The sequence below is a fragment of the Hyperolius riggenbachi genome, chromosome 12, assembly GCF_040937935.1.
Source record: "Hyperolius riggenbachi isolate aHypRig1 chromosome 12, aHypRig1.pri, whole genome shotgun sequence".
Lineage (NCBI taxonomy): Eukaryota > Metazoa > Chordata > Amphibia > Anura > Hyperoliidae > Hyperolius > Hyperolius riggenbachi.
This window is the reverse complement of record NC_090657.1, coordinates 225,041,378-225,059,131: the sequence shown is the minus strand read 5'-3', so window position 1 is coordinate 225,059,131 and position 17,754 is coordinate 225,041,378. Positions and strand designations below refer to the sequence as shown.

At 49.4% G+C, this 17,754-nt stretch overlaps 1 protein-coding gene across 1 annotated transcript in view; it reads right to left on the bottom strand.

Moving 5' to 3' along the window:
• Positions 1-1,250: 1,250 nt before the first annotated feature.
• Positions 1,251-17,754, bottom strand: part of PTGIS (prostaglandin I2 synthase) — a 58,138-nt gene continuing 41,634 nt past the window's right edge. The window contains exons 8-10 of the mRNA XM_068264446.1: positions 15,971-16,152; positions 6,871-7,022; positions 1,251-1,710 (exon numbers count right to left, since the gene is read on the bottom strand). Of these exons, the coding sequence (XP_068120547.1) occupies positions 1,548-1,710; positions 6,871-7,022; positions 15,971-16,152 (497 nt within the window). The 3' untranslated portion in view covers positions 1,251-1,547. The remainder of the gene's footprint in view (positions 1,711-6,870; positions 7,023-15,970; positions 16,153-17,754) is intronic.

The following is a 17,754-nucleotide window of genomic DNA, read 5'->3' as shown; positions in this document are numbered from 1 at the left end:
TGGTGTGACATACAGAGGACATTGGTGTGACATACAGAGGCCATTAGTGTGACATACAGAGGCCATTGGTGTGACATACAGAGGCCATTAGTGTGACATACAGAGGACATTGGTGTGACGTACAGAGGACAATGATGTGACGTACAGAGGCCATTAGTGTGACATACAGAGGACATTGGTGTGACATACAGAGGACATTGGTGTGACATACAGAGGCCATTAGTGTGACATACAGAGGACATTGGTGTGACATACAGAGGACATTGGTGTGACATACAGAGGACATGTGTGTAATGTACAGAGGACAATGATGTGACGTACAGAGGCCATTAGTGTGACATACAGAGGACATTGGTGTTACATACAAAGGACATTGGTGTGACATACAGAGGACATTGGTGTGACATACAGAGGACATTGGTGTGACATACAGAGGACATTGGTGTGACATACAGAGGACATTGGTGTGACATACAGAGGCCATTGGTGTGACATACAGAGGCCATTGGTGTGACATACAGAGGCCATTGGTGTGACATACAGAGACCATTGGTGTGACATACAGAGGCCATTGGTGTGACATACAGAGGCCATTGGTGTGACATACAGAGGCCATTGGTGTGACATACAGAGGCCATTGGTGTGACATACAGAGACCATTGGTGTGACATACAGAGGCCATTGGTGTGACATACAGAGGCCATTGGTGTGACATACAGAGGACACTGATGTGACATACTGAGGCCATTGGTGTGACATGCATAGGCCACTGATGTGACATACAGAGACCATTGGTGTGACATACAGAGGCCATTGGTGTGACATACAGAGGCCATTGGTGTGACATACAGAGGCCATTGGTGTGACATACAGAGGCCATTGGTGTGACATACAGGAACACTGATGTGACATACAGAGGCCATTGGTGTGACATGCATAGGCCACTGATGTGACATACAGAGGACAATGATGTGACGTACAGAGGCCATTAGTGTGACATACAGAGGACATTGGTGTGACATGCAGAGGCCACTGATGTGACATACAAAGGCCATCAAGGCCGTTGATGTGACATACAGAGACCATTGGTGTGACATACAGAGACCATTGGTGTGATGTACAGAGACCATTGGTGTGGTCAGAGAAGAATATGCCCCCTATGTATTGGTGGTCAGAGGAGAATATGTTCTTTTATCCTTCAGTTGCCCCCCCCCCCCCCCCCCCCATTCTGGGCCATTAGAAGGCCCGTGCTGTGGTTGAAGGCTTGTCTGCCATTATGGTTTCTGCAGACTGTAGGGAGGACTGTTGCCTGGAGACAGCACTGGTTTTATGATAATGACACTGACTCTATTGCCTCCTGTGTGAGCGGCTGTGGGTGATACGCCTCTTCTGTCTATCCTCTTCTATGTGAACATCAGTAGTATTTACATCATAGCAATTATAGCAGGGTGCCTGCCCTGTCCCAGAATCCTTTACTGCTGGCGTGTCAGAAAAGGCGTGTCAGAAAATAATGACGTCACACTTTGGAACCTCTGTAGTCGTCAATCTCATTTCATGAACAATTCACATCTACGTCTCCTATATTGAAACAGAACATCATGTTTTGGTTGTAGCACCCCAAATCCATAGCGGCTCTCATCGAATTCTGGCATCTTCTCGTCTGGGTCCTTCAGGCCAACTTCAAAGTTCAGTAAGAGGAGCCAGATACATCTGCAAGAGGAGAGGAGTGTCAGAGCCTTGTCACAGCACCTACTTCAAACATTTATTAAATCATTGACTTTAATTATTTATGAATTGTTTCCGGCCCGGATTGACATCACAGGAGGAGCCTATAGGCACAGATGTCCTGACACCACAGTTTTCGACTTCCACGAATCTACAAACACCCACTAAACAGCACTGCAAGTGTGCTGGCTGTCCCAGCTGTTATCTATCTGTCATTTCCTTGCCCGTCATACATAGGTACTGTACAGGTGCCCCCCTAGTATTAGGTATCTAGAGGTGCCCCTGACTGAAGGGAGATCTGGTCAGTGGAATGCAGAGAGCAGGGTGAATAACCTCTCATTTACACTCTCATCAGGACTCTGCATAGAGAAGGAGGGAGGGACTTGGGGAGGGGAGTGAACCGTCTTTCCAACATCAGGCGCCTGTAGGCATGTGCCTACCGTGCCTTATGGTAAATCCGGCCCTGTTTAGGTTACGTATGCCAGTAGCTGTGTGGATTAAGAGTCAATATTGTTTTTCTGGACAAAATACATGTGTATGACCCAGAATGAAAGAGACACTGAAGTCTCAAGAAAAACATCTTTTTATTTAAAAAATGTGTTTAATATGCTAGCCCTACCTAAACCGCCGCATTCCCGCCACTGTAATCTATCTAAATCCCCCCCCAAACTCCCCCCCTCCCTCTCCCCCGCAAAATCCATGACTTTCTTGGTAGTGGATTTTGCTGCTGTAGGAGGCAGAGCTATGAGCTGCAGCTCTGCCTCCATGCACGTCTATCACGGCGGTTCTCCGCCTCTCCCCCGCCCCTCTCAGTGAAGGAAGACTGAGAGGGGTGGGGGAGAGGCGGCGATCCGGGCTGACAGACCACTGAGAGGAAGAGCTGCGGCTCATAGCTCTGCCTCCCATGGAAGCGCTGCCCGGATTGCCCCCCGGCGAGTTTGGGGGGATTTAGATAGATTACAACAGCGGGAATGCGGCGGTTTAGGTAGGGAAAACATATTAAACACATTTTTAAATAAAAAAATGTTTTTCTTGAGATTTCAGAGTCTCTTTAAGTGGTAAGTGCAACCTGTGCAATGACTGTAATACACAATTACATACAATTATGCACATCCTATACAGTACACTATAATTAGACACAACCACGTGCAAATGTGCACAATATCAACCTATACGAGAACTGTAATAAGACACAATCATATGGAAATGTGCACAATATCCACCTATAAGGGAAATGAAAAAAGGCAGGGAACACACTAATGATAGCGTTGCGGAAAACACATCAAAAACGCACATAATGCAAGTCAATGGGCCCCATGTAAAAGCGCATATACTTGCATTTTGCAATGTGCATTTTTAAAAATTGCTGGTTTTGTTGCATACTTTTCAAAAACGCACGTAGGCTGAAAGTACACTAAGCAGAATTGCTTGCGTCTTTCAGGAGTGCACTATTGAAAAATGAATGCATTCTGCTTAGTGTGCCCCCAGCCATAATGAAAGCGAATGCTGACGCAGAGGCATTGCATTTTAGTGTGTTTTTATATGCGTTTAAAAAAAATTTTTTATGATGTATTTCTACTTCCTATTGACTTCCTAGTGATTTGCATAAACACATAACAGAAACGCATGCAAAAGGTGTAAATGTTTTGTATAAACGCAAACGCATTAAAACGCACAAAAAAATGCGTGGGGCAAAAAAACGCAAAATGCAAACGAATTGAAAACTCAATGAAAATGCACTAAAAACGCAGATGACAGAAAACGCGACCTTTCACGCACTGCCACGTGTGTTCCTAGCCTAAGGCACAATCATATGCAAATGTGCACAATATGACCCTTTAGGGCAGGGGTACCCAAACGATTTGGGTCGAGGGCCGGGTCAACATACTTCAGACTGCTGGGGGGCCGGAGTATACATAAAATGATGTAGAAGGCTTTGCGGGCCAGACAGTGAAGCATACCAGGTGGCAACCTGCATTCCAATTGGATAGCAGTGTCACCTGATGTGGAATTTGATTGGAAACCAGCGAATTACTGCTTTCTGGCTTCCTTGTGGATGGGTGGTGCCAGCACTGCTATTCTATATGCGGACCACCAATGCTTAAAGAAAACCTGAACTGAAAATTAAAAGTCACAATAAACATACACAAGTCATACTTACCTCCTGTGCAGTCTACTCCTCAATCTCTTTCTCCTCTCCTCTCCTGCATCCTGTTTGTCCACTGTGATCAATGGAATTCTCCGTCCTCCATTTTGTAAATGACCATTACACCCTAACAGCTTTCTGGTCAGCACACTGTTAAACTGTAACATCGCCCACTTGAGCCATAGGGAAACATGGACACATCAGTTCTCCTCGCAGCTGTAACTGACAGCAACTGATATATAACTGACAGCAACTGATTTATTTCAGTTCTGACAAAATGTTGTCAGAACTGGAAGGGATCACTTCACAAAAAAGAAAAGGAAAAAGTAGTCCCCTTTATATCTATAACAAATATTGTACTCAAGCCACAGTAGTGCCCAAAAATCAGTTCATATTTATTAGTTTATTCAAACAACATCATAGTTAAAAACAATTAAATTTAGACAAATGGGTCCTAAAAATTCCTATCACAGATAATCCTCCACAAGTCTGAGACTTCTCAATATGATCAATGTAAGACTAAGGAAGCAGGAGGAAATAAATTATATATAAAAGTACAAATTTTATTAATGACCAAAATACAAATACATATATATGTAAATCTATTTAAAATTGACCAGAACACACAGGTGGGCCACCGTGTCTAGGCCAGATGGAAAAATGTAAGGGATCCCCTAAAAAAATTTGATAGTGCGCAATCCATCAAATATCTTAATGCAAAAGAGGGGGAAGCGACTCCTAGCAGGTAACATTGAAACAAAAGACCTTGGAGAGAAATATATCATTGGTTTTAAAGGCCAAGTGTCCAGGACCTAAATGGAAAAAGACATCCTAGTAGAAAAGCACAGGTGTATCAGATACTGGCTGTGTTGCTGCAATGTTTCATTGGTTTTAAGGGCCAAGTGTCCAGGACCTAAATGGAAAAAGACATCCTAGTAGAAAAGCACAGGTGTATCAGATACTGGCTGTGTTGCTGCAATGTTTCATTGGTTTTAAGGGCCAAGTGTCCAGGACCTAAATGGAAAAAGACATCCTAGTAGAAAAGCACAGGTGTATCAGATTCCGGCTGTGTTGCTGCAAAACAATTAAAAACAACAATGAGGATCCCCTGACCTCTTGCCATCCATACTCCTTTGTAATCTAATACAATCTGTTCACAGATCTACTCAGTAAGATTGGGACCCGGATTTGTCAGCACACTGATCCAAATAGAGGACTAATGTGTATCCAGCCACTTACTAATAACGATAGTAAAGATTGAGGTGCTTAGGGGCTGTATCAGTGTAGCCGACCATCCAGGGAACCACAAAAAATAAATATATAAAAAACACAGTGTGGCAGATACTGCTGGTTTGGAAATGTGCAAAGATGCAAGTATATAAGGTGCTATGCAATACAATTCATATAGGGTCATTCCATAGACAGAAAATGTGAACAACAATCTAAATGTGCCATAACAGTTCATCAAGTGCCAATTCAATGTCCAAGAGGGACTGTGACCAATTGTTAGGTGTGAATGAAAAGCAGTACAAAGATTACAGATTGAACAGTGTCCACATGGGTGGCTCCCCTTTGTACTCAGACCAGGGCCGGATTTACCATAAGGCACTGTAGGCACGTGCCTACAGGCGCCTGATGATGGAAAGGCGGCTCACTCCTTTCCCTGAGCGCCTCCATCTCTTCTTCCCTATTCAGAGTCCTGATAAGAGTGCAAATGAGAGGTTACTCACCCTGCTCTAGGCATTCCACTGACAAGAACCCCCTGCAGACAGAGCCACCTTTAGCTATATAATATTGAGCTTCCTCTAGCTACTTAATACTGAAGATAGCTCTGGCTATCTAATACTAAGGGGAACCTGTAGCTACCTATGAGGGGCAAGGGAAGTAAGGGAGAAGTGACAGCTGGGGCAGCCAGCTTACTAGCGGTGCAGTTTGGCGGGTGCAGGTTCATGGAGGGTAGGTTCATGGAGGGTGCAGTCTAGGGTGCCAGGACATCTGTGCCTATAGGCTCCTGTGAGGTAAATCCGGGCCTGACTCAGACTCTTTTTGGGCAACGTATAGTGGCTATGACATAACTGGTCACGTAGAGTTGGTGCCCTCTTTGCTGTAATTGATGCTTTCTTAGCTAAGTGTTGTCTTAGGATGGGATCACTTTGTAGAATACCCCAATGGGTCTGTATGATATTATATATTTCATTCCATTTGTCATTGTTGTTTTTAATTGTTTTAACCATGATGTTGTTTGAATAAACTAATAAATATAAACTGATTTTTGGGCACTACTGTGGCTTGAGTACTATATTTGTTATAGATATAAGGGGGACTACTTTTTCCTTTTCTTTTTTGCGAAATGCGAATAGATTAACTTTGGATCGATGATCCTAGTCCCTAGAGATGATTATCCCTTATATGGTATGGCTGTTAGTGGATTGGATTAGACAGTCAGCTTTTGGGCTCGAATTTTGAAGTAGTATATAAACTGGAAGGGATCACTGTCAGAAGAAAATAGTGAGCTTCTGAGAGGAACTGATGGCAAGGTAACTATGTATTGTTCATTTGAAGTTACCTCATGTGTTTATTTTATATAATTTTACTCAGTACAGTTTCCCTTTAAAGATGTAGCTGACCGCATCTATAAGTAATACATTCTGTGTGTGGGGGGCCGGTATAAAAGTCTCAGGTGGCCACATTCGGCCCGCGGGCCTTAGTTTGAGGACCACTGCCTTTTGGGTAACAGCACTAACACACATTGCAAATGGTTGCTAGGGGCGTGCCTTATACGGTCTGATGCCATTGCTGGGATGTAGGTCAGTGTGCTATTTCAGCCAGTAGTGTACCAGGCATTATCATATCATTGTGCGCATCCCCCAGGCACTGCGAGTTGCATAGTGTGCGCTACTCTCTGCTGTTCGCATTGGTTACAATGCCGTGCGCTGCCTGTTACCGTGTTTTAGTGAATAAGCCCCAGTGTGTGCGCATAGAATGCTGGACAGTCTTACAGTTTAATGCTGTTGGTGGCATAGAACCTGCCCACACAGACGTTGCTCCCAGCTCCCCAGGGCAGGCTGGCGTGCGCCAATGTCCGTCCGCTCTTGTAGAATTCACGCTTCTTTGTCCCGTCTGCATTCAGGAATCTGTTATACCGAAATTCCTGTCACAACAAAAAAACGACATTAATCATTTCCTGCAAAATAACGGCCTTTACAGTCATCAGGGTTGATGCAGGAGCTTGCGGGAATATTGCTGTGCACAGACATCGCACGGCAATATTACACCTACCACCAGGGGCATAGCTATAGCCATAGCAGCTGCTATTGGGCCCTGGAGCATAGGAGGCCCAGGGGGTACTTAATGTATTCACCATTAACCGCTTGAGGACCACAAATTTACACCCCCCTAGTAACCAAGCCATTTTTGTTTTGCAATTCAGCACTAGAGATGGCTCGAACCTCCGATTTTCAGTTCACAAACCTGGAACGCGAACTTCAGCAAAAGTTCGGTTCGCGCGAACTGTCGCGAACCGCAATAGACTTCAATGGGAAGGCGAACTTCGAAAACTAGAACATTTATGCTGGCCACAAAAGTGATGGAAAAGATGTTTCAAGGGGTCTAACACCTAGAGGGGGCATGGCGGAGTGGGATAGACGCCAAAAGTCCGGGGGAAAAATCTGGATTTGACGCAAAGCAGCGTTTTAAGGGCAGAAATCAGATTGCATGCTAAATTGCAGGACTAAAGTGCTTTAAAACATCTTGCATGTGTATATATATCAATCAGGGAGTGTAATTAGAGTACTGCTTCACACTGACACACCAAACTCACCGTGTAACGCACCGCAAACAGCTGTTTGCGTAGTGACGGCTGTGCTGGACTGGTGCGCACCATGGCCAGAGTGCAGGCCGTGGCGGTTTTCAAGCCCATATGGTCGCCGGGCTGTGGTAGCTCAATGATAGAACAACAATGACTGTCCAGCTGATCGAATTTGGTCTGTCCACAATGAAGCAACGACCTTATTATCTTGGGAGTGCCCCCCCCCAAGTCACTCATCTAGCCGGCGGTCATTGCTTCATTGTGATACGCAAGCCCCTTCACTGCTGCAAGGTAATGATCACGAATGGGAATTGGCACATGTACATGCCTTTTGTTTTGTTGTTGCAGCTGCAGTGCAGACCAAAAAATTATGCAGGCATGTACACGCACCAGAAAAATTATTATAGCGGCCGCTGCTAGCAGCGGCCTTAAAAATTCAGGAATCCACTTGAAGTCCTGGTGGTGGCGGAGAAGGCAGTCAAGCGGCCTGCAGGCAGAGATGCTGTGTGGGGAGCGACTTAGTCTTGGGGCAGGCAGTCACACGGCGTGCAGGCAGAGATGCTGTGTGTGGGGACTGACTTAGTCTTGGGGCGGGCAGTAGCCCTCCGGGGTCCATGTCTCATTCATTTTGATAAAGGTGAGGTACTGAACACTTTTGTGACTTAGGCAACTTCTCTTCTCAGTGACAATGTCTCCAGCTGCGATGAAGGTCCTTTCTGACAGGACACTTGAGGCAGGGAAAGACAGAAGTTGTATGGCAAATTGGGAAAGGGTTCATCGCTGCTCACAGTGTCTACATCCACACTTAACCTTCCTGGCGGTTTATTTTTTCTGCAAAAATTGCAGAAATCCAATTTTTTTTTTAATGTTTCATGTAAAGCTACCAGAGTGGTAGCTACATGAAACTCCACTAGAGGGCGCATGTGTTCCTCTAGTTCGATCGCCGTCGGCAACAATAGCAAACAGGGGAACGCGTATATAACGCGCTCCACTGTTTGGCTTCTCCTGTCGCCACGGCGACGATCGGAATGACGTCATGGACGTCAGCCGACGTCCTGACTTCAGACGCCTCCGATCCAGCCCATAGTGCTGCCCGGAACTCATTGGTCCGGGCAGCGCAGGGCTCTGACGGGGGGGGGGGGGGGGACCCTCTTCCGCCGCTGCGTGCGGGCGTTCGCGGCAGATCGGCGGCGATCAAGCTGTACGCTTGGCTAGCAAAGTGCTAGCTGCGTGTACAGCACTTTAAATGGTGCAAATCGCCCCACCAGGGGCTGAGATCTCCTCCTGCGCGGCATAGCCCGAGCTCAGCTCGGGCTTACCGCCAGGGAGGTTAAGGCCAGGTAGTCGTCTACCTGCCGATCCAGGCGTTGGTGGAGGGTGGATCCGGAAGGGCTAAGGCGAGGCGTTGGACTAAAGAATGTCCGCATGTCCGACATCACCATGAGATCACTGGAGCGTCCTGTCCTTGCCTGCGTGGACATGGGAGAAGGATTACTGGCAGTGGTACCTTTATTGCGTTGTGCTGTGACATCACCCTTAAACGCATTGTAAAGCATAGTTGCCAGCTTGTTCTGCAAGTGCTGCATCCTTTCTGCCTTCATGTGATTTGGAAATATCTCCGTCACTTTGTGCCTTTACCGAGGGTCTAGTAGCGTGGCCACCCAGTACAGCTCATTTCCCTTGAGTTTTTTTATACGGGGGTCCCTCAACAGGCTGGACAGCATAAAAGACGCCATCTGCTCAAATTTGGATCCAGACGTACTATCCATCTCCTCTTGCTCTTCCTCAGTGATGTCAGGTAAGTTCTCCTCCTCCCCCCAGCCATGAACAATACCACAAGAACGTTGAGCAGCACAAGCCCCCTGCAATGCCTGCTGCGGTTGTTCTTCTGCCGCCACCGCCTCCTCCTCCAAAAAAACACCTTCCTTATCATCCGATTCTGACTCCTCTTCCCCACACGACACTTCTCCTCCTCCTCCCTCTGTGCTGCTGCAGGTGTTGAGGAAACATCTGGTTCTGATGAGAATTGATCCCACAACTCTTCCTCCTGTTCCTGTTCACGCTCCTCCACAGCATGATCCACCACTCTACGCACGGCCTGCTCCCGGAAGAAAGTGTACGGGATCAAGACGCTGATGGTCTTCACTGTGACTCACCAGGTTGGTCGCCTCCTCAAACGGCCGCATGAGCCTGCAGGCATTTTGCATGAGTGTCCAGTTGTTGGGCCAGAACACCCCCATCTCCCCAGACTGTGTCCTTCTACTGTAGTTGTAGAGATACTGGGTGACGGCTTTCTCCTGTTGTAGCAGGCGAAAGAACATAAGGAGGGTCAAATTCCAGTGAGTCGGGCTATCGCAAATCAGACGTCTCACCGGCAAGTTGTTTCTCCGCTGAATCTTGGCAAAGCGTGCCATGGACGTGTAAGACCGCCTGAAATGCCCACACAACTTCCTGGCCTGCTTCAGGACGTCCTCTAAGCCTGGGTACTTACACACAAATCTGTGAATGATGAGATTCAACACATGTGCCATGCAGGGTACATGTGTCAGCTTTCCCAAATTTAAAGTGGAAATGAGATTGCTGCCGTTGTCACACACCACATTGCCGATCTCCAGCTGGTGCGGGGTCAGCCACTGATCCACCTGTTTGTTAAGAGCAGCCAGGAGAGCTGCTCCAGTGTGACTCTCCGCTTTGAGGCAAGACATGTCTAAGATGGCGTGACACCATCGAACCTGGCCCTGGAGAGCTGGGGTGTGTAGCTGGAGAGCAGAGCGCAGTACCAGTAGAGTTGTGCTGCCACTCAGCCAAGGAGGAGGAGGATAATGACAGCAAAGAGGATGTAGCAGGAGGAGTAGGAGGAGAAGGAGAGGAGGTGGCAGCAGGCTTGCCTGCAAGCCGTGGAGGTGTCACAAGTTGGTCCGCTGCACAGCCACGTACTCCTTGCTTGCCATTGGTCACCAGGTTGAATCAATGAACTGTGTAAGCAATGTACCGTGCTTCGCTGACCAGGCATCCGTGGTCAGATGGACCCTTGACCCAACGCTGTGCCAGAGATGACACCACTTGCCTCTCAACTTTACAGTACAGTTTGGGTATCGCCTTTTTAGAGAAATAATTGCGGCCTGGCATCTTCCACTGCGGTGTCCCAATTGCCACAAATTTAAGGAAGGCCTCAGGGTCCACCAGCTGGTATGGTAACAGCTGGCGAGCTAATAGTTCCGCCAAGCCAGCTGTCAGACGCCGGGCAAGGGGGAGACTGGCAGAAATTGGCTTCTTCCCCTCAAAGATTTCCCTCACGGACACCTGGCTGCTGCTCTGGGCAGAGGAGCAGGAACCACTCAAGGTGAGAGGCGGAGTGGAGGAGGGTGGCTGTGATTGTAAAGGTGCAAGGGAGAAAGAGGCTGAATATGATGCACCTGAAGGAGGAAGAGGAGAAGGAGGGTGGCTTTTCTTTTGTGTGCTGCTTTTCCTCTGGTGCTCTTCCCATTGCAGTTTGTGCCTTTTCTGCATGTGCCTTTGTAAGGCAGTTGTCCCTACACGGCTGTTGGCCTTTCCACGGCTCAATTTTTGGAGGCAGAGAAAACAGATGGAATTGCTCTGATCTAAGGCAGACACTAAAACATTTCCAAATCACTGAGCCCCCCTGGGGTGATGACACTATGGTAGCATCAGCAGCTGACGTTGAAGGGCATGTTGGCTGGCTGTCCATAGGTGGCGATACATGGCACCGGACACTGCCACCAGCTGTTTCTGACGACGAGCTCCCCCTGCTTCTTGCTTCTTTCAGGAACTCATCATCATAATCATCCTGCCCAGCTTTGCTTGCCTCAGACACCTCATAAACTGCACCAACAGCAGGTACTTCATCCTCCTCCTCCTCGCACGTTACGTCCATAGTGTCGCCGCCTAACTCAGACATATGAGGTGGTGTAACTTGCTTAGCGCCTTCATCTTGTTGTAATAGTAGTGGCTGTGAATCAGTTAATTCCCCACCAAATAACTCCTGTCAAGTCTCAAATGGAACGGATGGGGTGCTAGTACTAGCGCTGGTGGCTGCGGAAGATGAGGTGTTCTGTGTTAAATAGTCAACCAAATCCTGATAATCTTGGGAGTTGATGGGACGTACCTTCCTCTGAGCACTGTACTTTGGTCCAGGACCGCACAAAATCACATCAGCACGACCTCGTACAGACGTGCCGGGTGGCCTTCCTCTGGGTCTGCCTCTGCCTCTACCTGTTTTGTCCATATCGGGGGGGGGGGATGAAGTGAAAGATATGCACTGATGCACTGACTTGACTAATACAATGTGCAATCACACAGGTGCAGTTAACAGGCATGCACGGAGTGGTATATAATACTGCGTGCGCTCACGTAGGTAGGTGGGTGCACTAAACAACAGGTAGGTATATGCAGTTATGGGTATTACAAATGTGCACCTGTCACACACACGTACCGTGAACAGGTACAGTGACTTGTGGTATTAAATATCACATTGCGTGCGCTCAAGTAGGTAGGTATATGCAGTGATGGGTATTACAAATGTGCACCTGTCACACACACACAGGTACCGAACAGGCACAGTGACACTGCGTGCGCTCACATAGGTAGGTGGGTGCACTGTGAACAACAGGTAGGTAGTATAAGCAATGATGGGTATTACAAATGTGTACCTGTCACACACACAGGTACCGAACAGGCACAGTGACACTGCGTGAGCTCACGTAGGTAAAGTGGGTGCACTGTGAACAACAGGTAGTTATATGCAGTGATGGGTATTACAAATCTGCACCTGTCACACACACAGGTAGTCACTGAATGTGCTGGGCCTGGCAGTGGCACAGTAGGAATTACCACCAAGGGGACAAAGGCCAGCTGCGACTGACTGACTGACAGGGCTGTATATATTGCAAGTGGGGCGCAAGAAAAAAAAACACAAAAAAAAAATAGATCACAAGAACAAGATTAGCTCTTAAAAGAGCTGTTGAGGGGTGCTTTTATTTAGCAATAAGGATCAGCAAGGAGCAAGCTAACAAGCCTACAAGAGCCTAACTAAGCTTTCCCTATGTGAGTCTGCAGCAGCTCTCCCTTCTCCAATTACTGCAGGCACACGAGTGAGTCCAATGCCCGACGCTGCTTGCCTTTTATAAGGAGGGGAGGGCCTCCAGGAGGGAGTGTAGCCTGATTGGCTACAATGTGCCTGCTGACTGTGATGTACAGGGTCAAAGTTGACCCTAATGATGTAGTATAGGAGGCGGGTCGAACCTCCATAAAGTTCGCGTTCAATCGCGAACTACCGAAGTTTGCACAAACTAGTTCGCGGTCGAACCGTTCCGGCCATCTCTATTCAGCACACTGCAGCTTTAACCCTGCCATAAAAATTACCATCCTAATGAATCTTGCCTTCTTTTCTTGCCACCAACAGAGCTTTTTGTTGGTGGGATCTGAATGCTGCTGCGATGTGTGTGTTTTTTTCCTTATTAATTTATAAAGTTTTTTTTTATAAAAATGTCCTTTTTTTTAATTCTCTCCTTCCCCCCTGAGAGCCAGTCAGTGTTATAGACTCTCATAGACATCAGCCTATGATGGGCGATCACTTTGTGAGCCACTCGAGGGGACAGCTCAGTGACAGAGCTGTCCTCCGTACAGTGCTGCAGGAGATCACAGCGCAGTACATACAAACAGAGGCATTTTTCCCTCTTTTACAGATTGTCAGTCACGATCGCGGCTGGTAGGCTCTGCTCTGTGTCTCAGCAGGGATGGATTGCGCATGTGTGCAAGTGTTCCCTGCTAATCTCCGCCCCGAGGACTTGACGTCGATTGTCGCTAGGCGGTCCTGGGGAAGCCACTCTGCGGCCACCAATCGGGGGTTAGGCAGGGGCCCCAACCGTCCCGGATTCGTCGGGAAGGTCACGGGTTGGGTCCCGGCAGGCAGAGGAGGTGAAAAAATGATCGAGGCCCCAGCCGGCGGATGCGGTGTGTGGGATGCGGTGTGTGAGATATTGTCCCTCCCTCCGAATGTGCCCCCCAGTGTCCCCCTGTATGCAGAGTATAAGAGCGCAGCGGAGCGAGCAGTCTTACCATTCATTCTCGCGTACCAGGCATCTCTGGCTCTTCTCCGCTTCCTGCTTCCTGTGACGTCACAGGAAGCAGGAAGCAGAGAAGACCAGATGCCCTGTACGTAAGAATGAATGGTAAGACTGGCCACTTCGCTGCGCTCTTATACTCTGCATACAGGGGGACACTGGGTGGCACATTTGGAGGGACAATATCTCACACACCGCATCCCACACACCACATCCGCCGTCTGGGGCCTCGATCATTTGATCTTTCACATGGAATTCCAATAAAATTGATCCATGTTTGTGGCAGTAATGTGACAAAATGTGGAAAACTTCAGGCGGGCCGAATACTTTCGCAAGCCACTGTATATATATATATATATATATATATAGTATGATTGACTAGGGGTGTGTCAGGTGGTGTGGTTGGTGGGGGGGTGTCAGGGGTGTGGCTTAAGTGTCCCGCTTTCTCATCTCAAAAAGTTGGGAGGTATGCGTTAGGTGGTCCTGGGGAAGCCACTCTGCAGCCACCGATCGGCCTTAGGCGGTCCTGGGGAAGTCACTCTGCGGCCACCGATCGGCGTTAGGCGGTCCTGGGGAAGCCACTCTGAGGCCACCAATCGGCGTTAGGCGGTCCTGGGGAAGCCACTCTGCGGCCACCGATCGGCGTTTGGTGGTCCTGGGGAAGCCACTCTGCGGCCACCGATCGGCGTTTGGTGGTCCTGGGGAAGCCACTCTGAGGCCACCGATCGGCGTTAGGCTGTCCTGGGGAAGCCATTCTGAGGCCACCGATCAGCGTTAGGTGGTCCTGGGGAAGCCACTCTGAGGCCACCGATCGGCGTTAGGTGGTCCTGGGAAAGCCACTTTGAGGCCACCGATCGGCGTTAGGTGGTCCTGGGGAAGCCACTCTGAGGCCACCGATCGGCGTTAGGTGGTCCTGGGAAAGCCACTTTGAGGCCACCGATCAGCGTTAGGTGGTCCTGGGGAAGCCACTCTGAGGCCACCGATCGGCGTTAGGTGGTCCTGGGGAAGCCATTCTGAGGCCACCGATTAGCGTTAGGTGGTCCTGGGAAAGCCACTTTGAGGCCACCGATCGGCGTTAGGCGGTCCTGGGGAAGCCATTCTGAGGCCACCGATCGGCGTTAGGCGGTCCTGGGGAAGCCACTCTGAGGCCACCGATCGGCGTTAGGCGGTCCTGGGGAAGCCACTCTGAGGCCACCGATCGGCGTTAGGCGGTCCTGGGGAAGCCACTCTGAGGCCACCGATCGGCGTTAGGCTGTCCTGGGGAAGCCACTCTGAGGCCACCGATCTGCGTTAGGCGGTCCTGGGGAAGCCACTCTGAGGCCACCGATCAGCGTTAGGCAGTCCTGGGGAAGCCACTCTGAGGCCACCGATCGGCGTTAGGTGGTCCTGGGGAAGCCACTCTGAGGCCACCGATCGGCGTTAGGCGGTCCTGGGGAAGCCACTCTGAGGCCACCGATTGGCGTTAGGCGGTCCTGGGGAAGCCACTCTGAGGTCACCGATCGGTGTTAGGCTGTCCTGGGGAAGCCACTCTGAGGCCACCGATCGGCGTTAGGCGGTCCTGGGGAAGCCACTCTGCGGCCACCGATCGGCGTTAGGCGGTCCTGGGGAAGCCACTCTGAGGCCACCGATCGGCGTTAGGCGGTCCTGGGGAAGCCACTCTGAGGCCACCGATCGGCGTTAGGCGGTCCTGGGGAAGCCACTCTGAGGCCACCGATCGGCGTTAGGCGGTCCTGGGGAAGCCACTCTGAGGCCACCGATCGGCTTGTGTTTCTTCACCCTCTGACTTTGTCTCACTGTTAATTCATATCCACAGGGTAGAGGCAGGTGGCATAGAGTGCCTACATCTGAGGGCCCCATGAAAGTATTGCTACCTATGTGGCCCCATGATCTCCAGCTATGCCACTGCTTACCACTAGCACTGAATAACGTGTGTAACACTATCACTGCGACCCACGGTACTCGACAATGTGACTGTTGCTATGGTAATGCGCGTTACCGTTAGAAGCGGGCATTACCTTAACAACAGTTATGCTAGCATAGTACTGGGCAGCACGGTGGTGTAGTGGTTAGCGCTCTCACCTTGCAGGGTCCCCGGTTTAAATCCCAGCCATGGAGTTTGTATGTTATCCCCTGTCTGTGTAGGTTTTCTCCAGGCACTCTGGTTTCCTCCCACATCCCAAAAACATACAGATAAGTTAATTGGCTCACCTGGGGCTCTGGGTGAATCTCGGTGTCCATCTGGGGGCTGACGTACGGGAAGAGGCAGAGTCTGTCCCCCCTCCTCAGCAAGTACTCCCTGCCGTCTGCCAGTCTCAATGACCCCTCGCTCAGCACCTCTCTGGTAATAAACGGAGCTGCGGTCATACGGAGGCTCTCCTCCAGGGCGCTGTCTGCAGGAAACACAACAGCCACGTGTGACACACTCACAGATCACTCAGACTCGTAATCACTGTCCTGGTGTATGGTGAAACATGTCGGGCAGAGGCTCTCCTCCAGGGCGCTGTCTGCAGGAAACACAACATCCACCTGTGACACACTCACAGATCACTCAGACTCGTAATCACTGTTTTGGTGTATGGCGAAACATGTTGGGCAGAGGCTCTCCTCCAGGGCGCTGTCTGCAGGAAACACAACATCCACGTGTGACACACTCACAGATCACTCAGACTCGTAATCACTGTTTTGGTGTATGGCGAAACATGTCAGGCAGAGGCTCTCCTCCAGGGCGCTATCTGCAGGAAACACAACATCCACGTGTGACACACTCACAGATCACTCAGACTGGTAATCACTGTCCTGGTGTATGGCGAAACATGTCGGGCAGAGGCTCTCCTCCAGGGTACTGTCTGCAGAAAACAAAACAGCCACGTGTGACACACTCATAGATCACTCATCACTGTCCTGGTGTATGGTGAAACATGTCGGGCAGAGGATCTCCTCCAGGGCGCTGTCTGCAGGAAACACAACATTCACGTGTGACACACTCGCAGATCACTGAGACACATAATGACTGTCCTGGTATATGGCAAAACATGTCGGCAGAGGCTCTCCTCCAGGGCGCTGTCTGCAGGAAACACAACATTCACGTGTGACACACTCGCAGATCACTGAGACACATAATAACTGTCCTGGGGTATGGCGAAACATGGGGTGCAGAGGATCTCCTCCAGGGCGTTGTCTGCAGGAAACACAACATCCACGTGTGACACACTCACTGATCACTGAGACTGGTAATCACTGTCCTGGGGTATGGCGAAACATGTCGGGCAGAAAACACAACAGCCACGTGTGACACACTCATAGATTACTCATCACTGTCCTGGTGTATGGTGAAACATGTTGGGCAGAGGATCTCCTCCAGGGTGCTGTCTGCAGGAAACACAACATCCACCTGTGACACACTCACTGATCACTGAGACACATAATCACAGTCCTGGTGTATGGCGAAACATCTCGGACAGAGGATCTCCTTCAGGGCACTGTCTGCAGGAAACACAACAACTATGTGTGGCACTCTCACTTATCACTGAGACACATAATCACAGTCCTGGTGTATGGTGAAAGATGTGGGTGGGAGGTTCTCATCCAGGGCGCTGTCTGCAGGAAACACAAAAGCCACGTGTGACACACTCATAGACCTCTCAGACTGGTAATCACTGTCCTGGTGTATGACAAAACATGTCGGGAAGAGGCTCTCCTCCAGGGCACTGTTTGCAGGAAACACAACATCCACGTATGACACTCTCACAGATCACTCAGACTGGTAATCACTGTCCTGGGGTATGGCGAAACATGTCGGGCAGAGGCTCTCCTCCAGGGGGCTATCTGCAGGAAACACAACATCTACGTGTGACACTCTCACAGATTACTCAGACTGGTAAGCACTGCTAAATCTCATGTACGGAAGTCCTGGGGCAGTCGAGAACCTCGGAAGGTGCCCTGGGTTCCGTATAAATTTAAACATGATGGTTTATTATAGGGCCCCTCCCCCA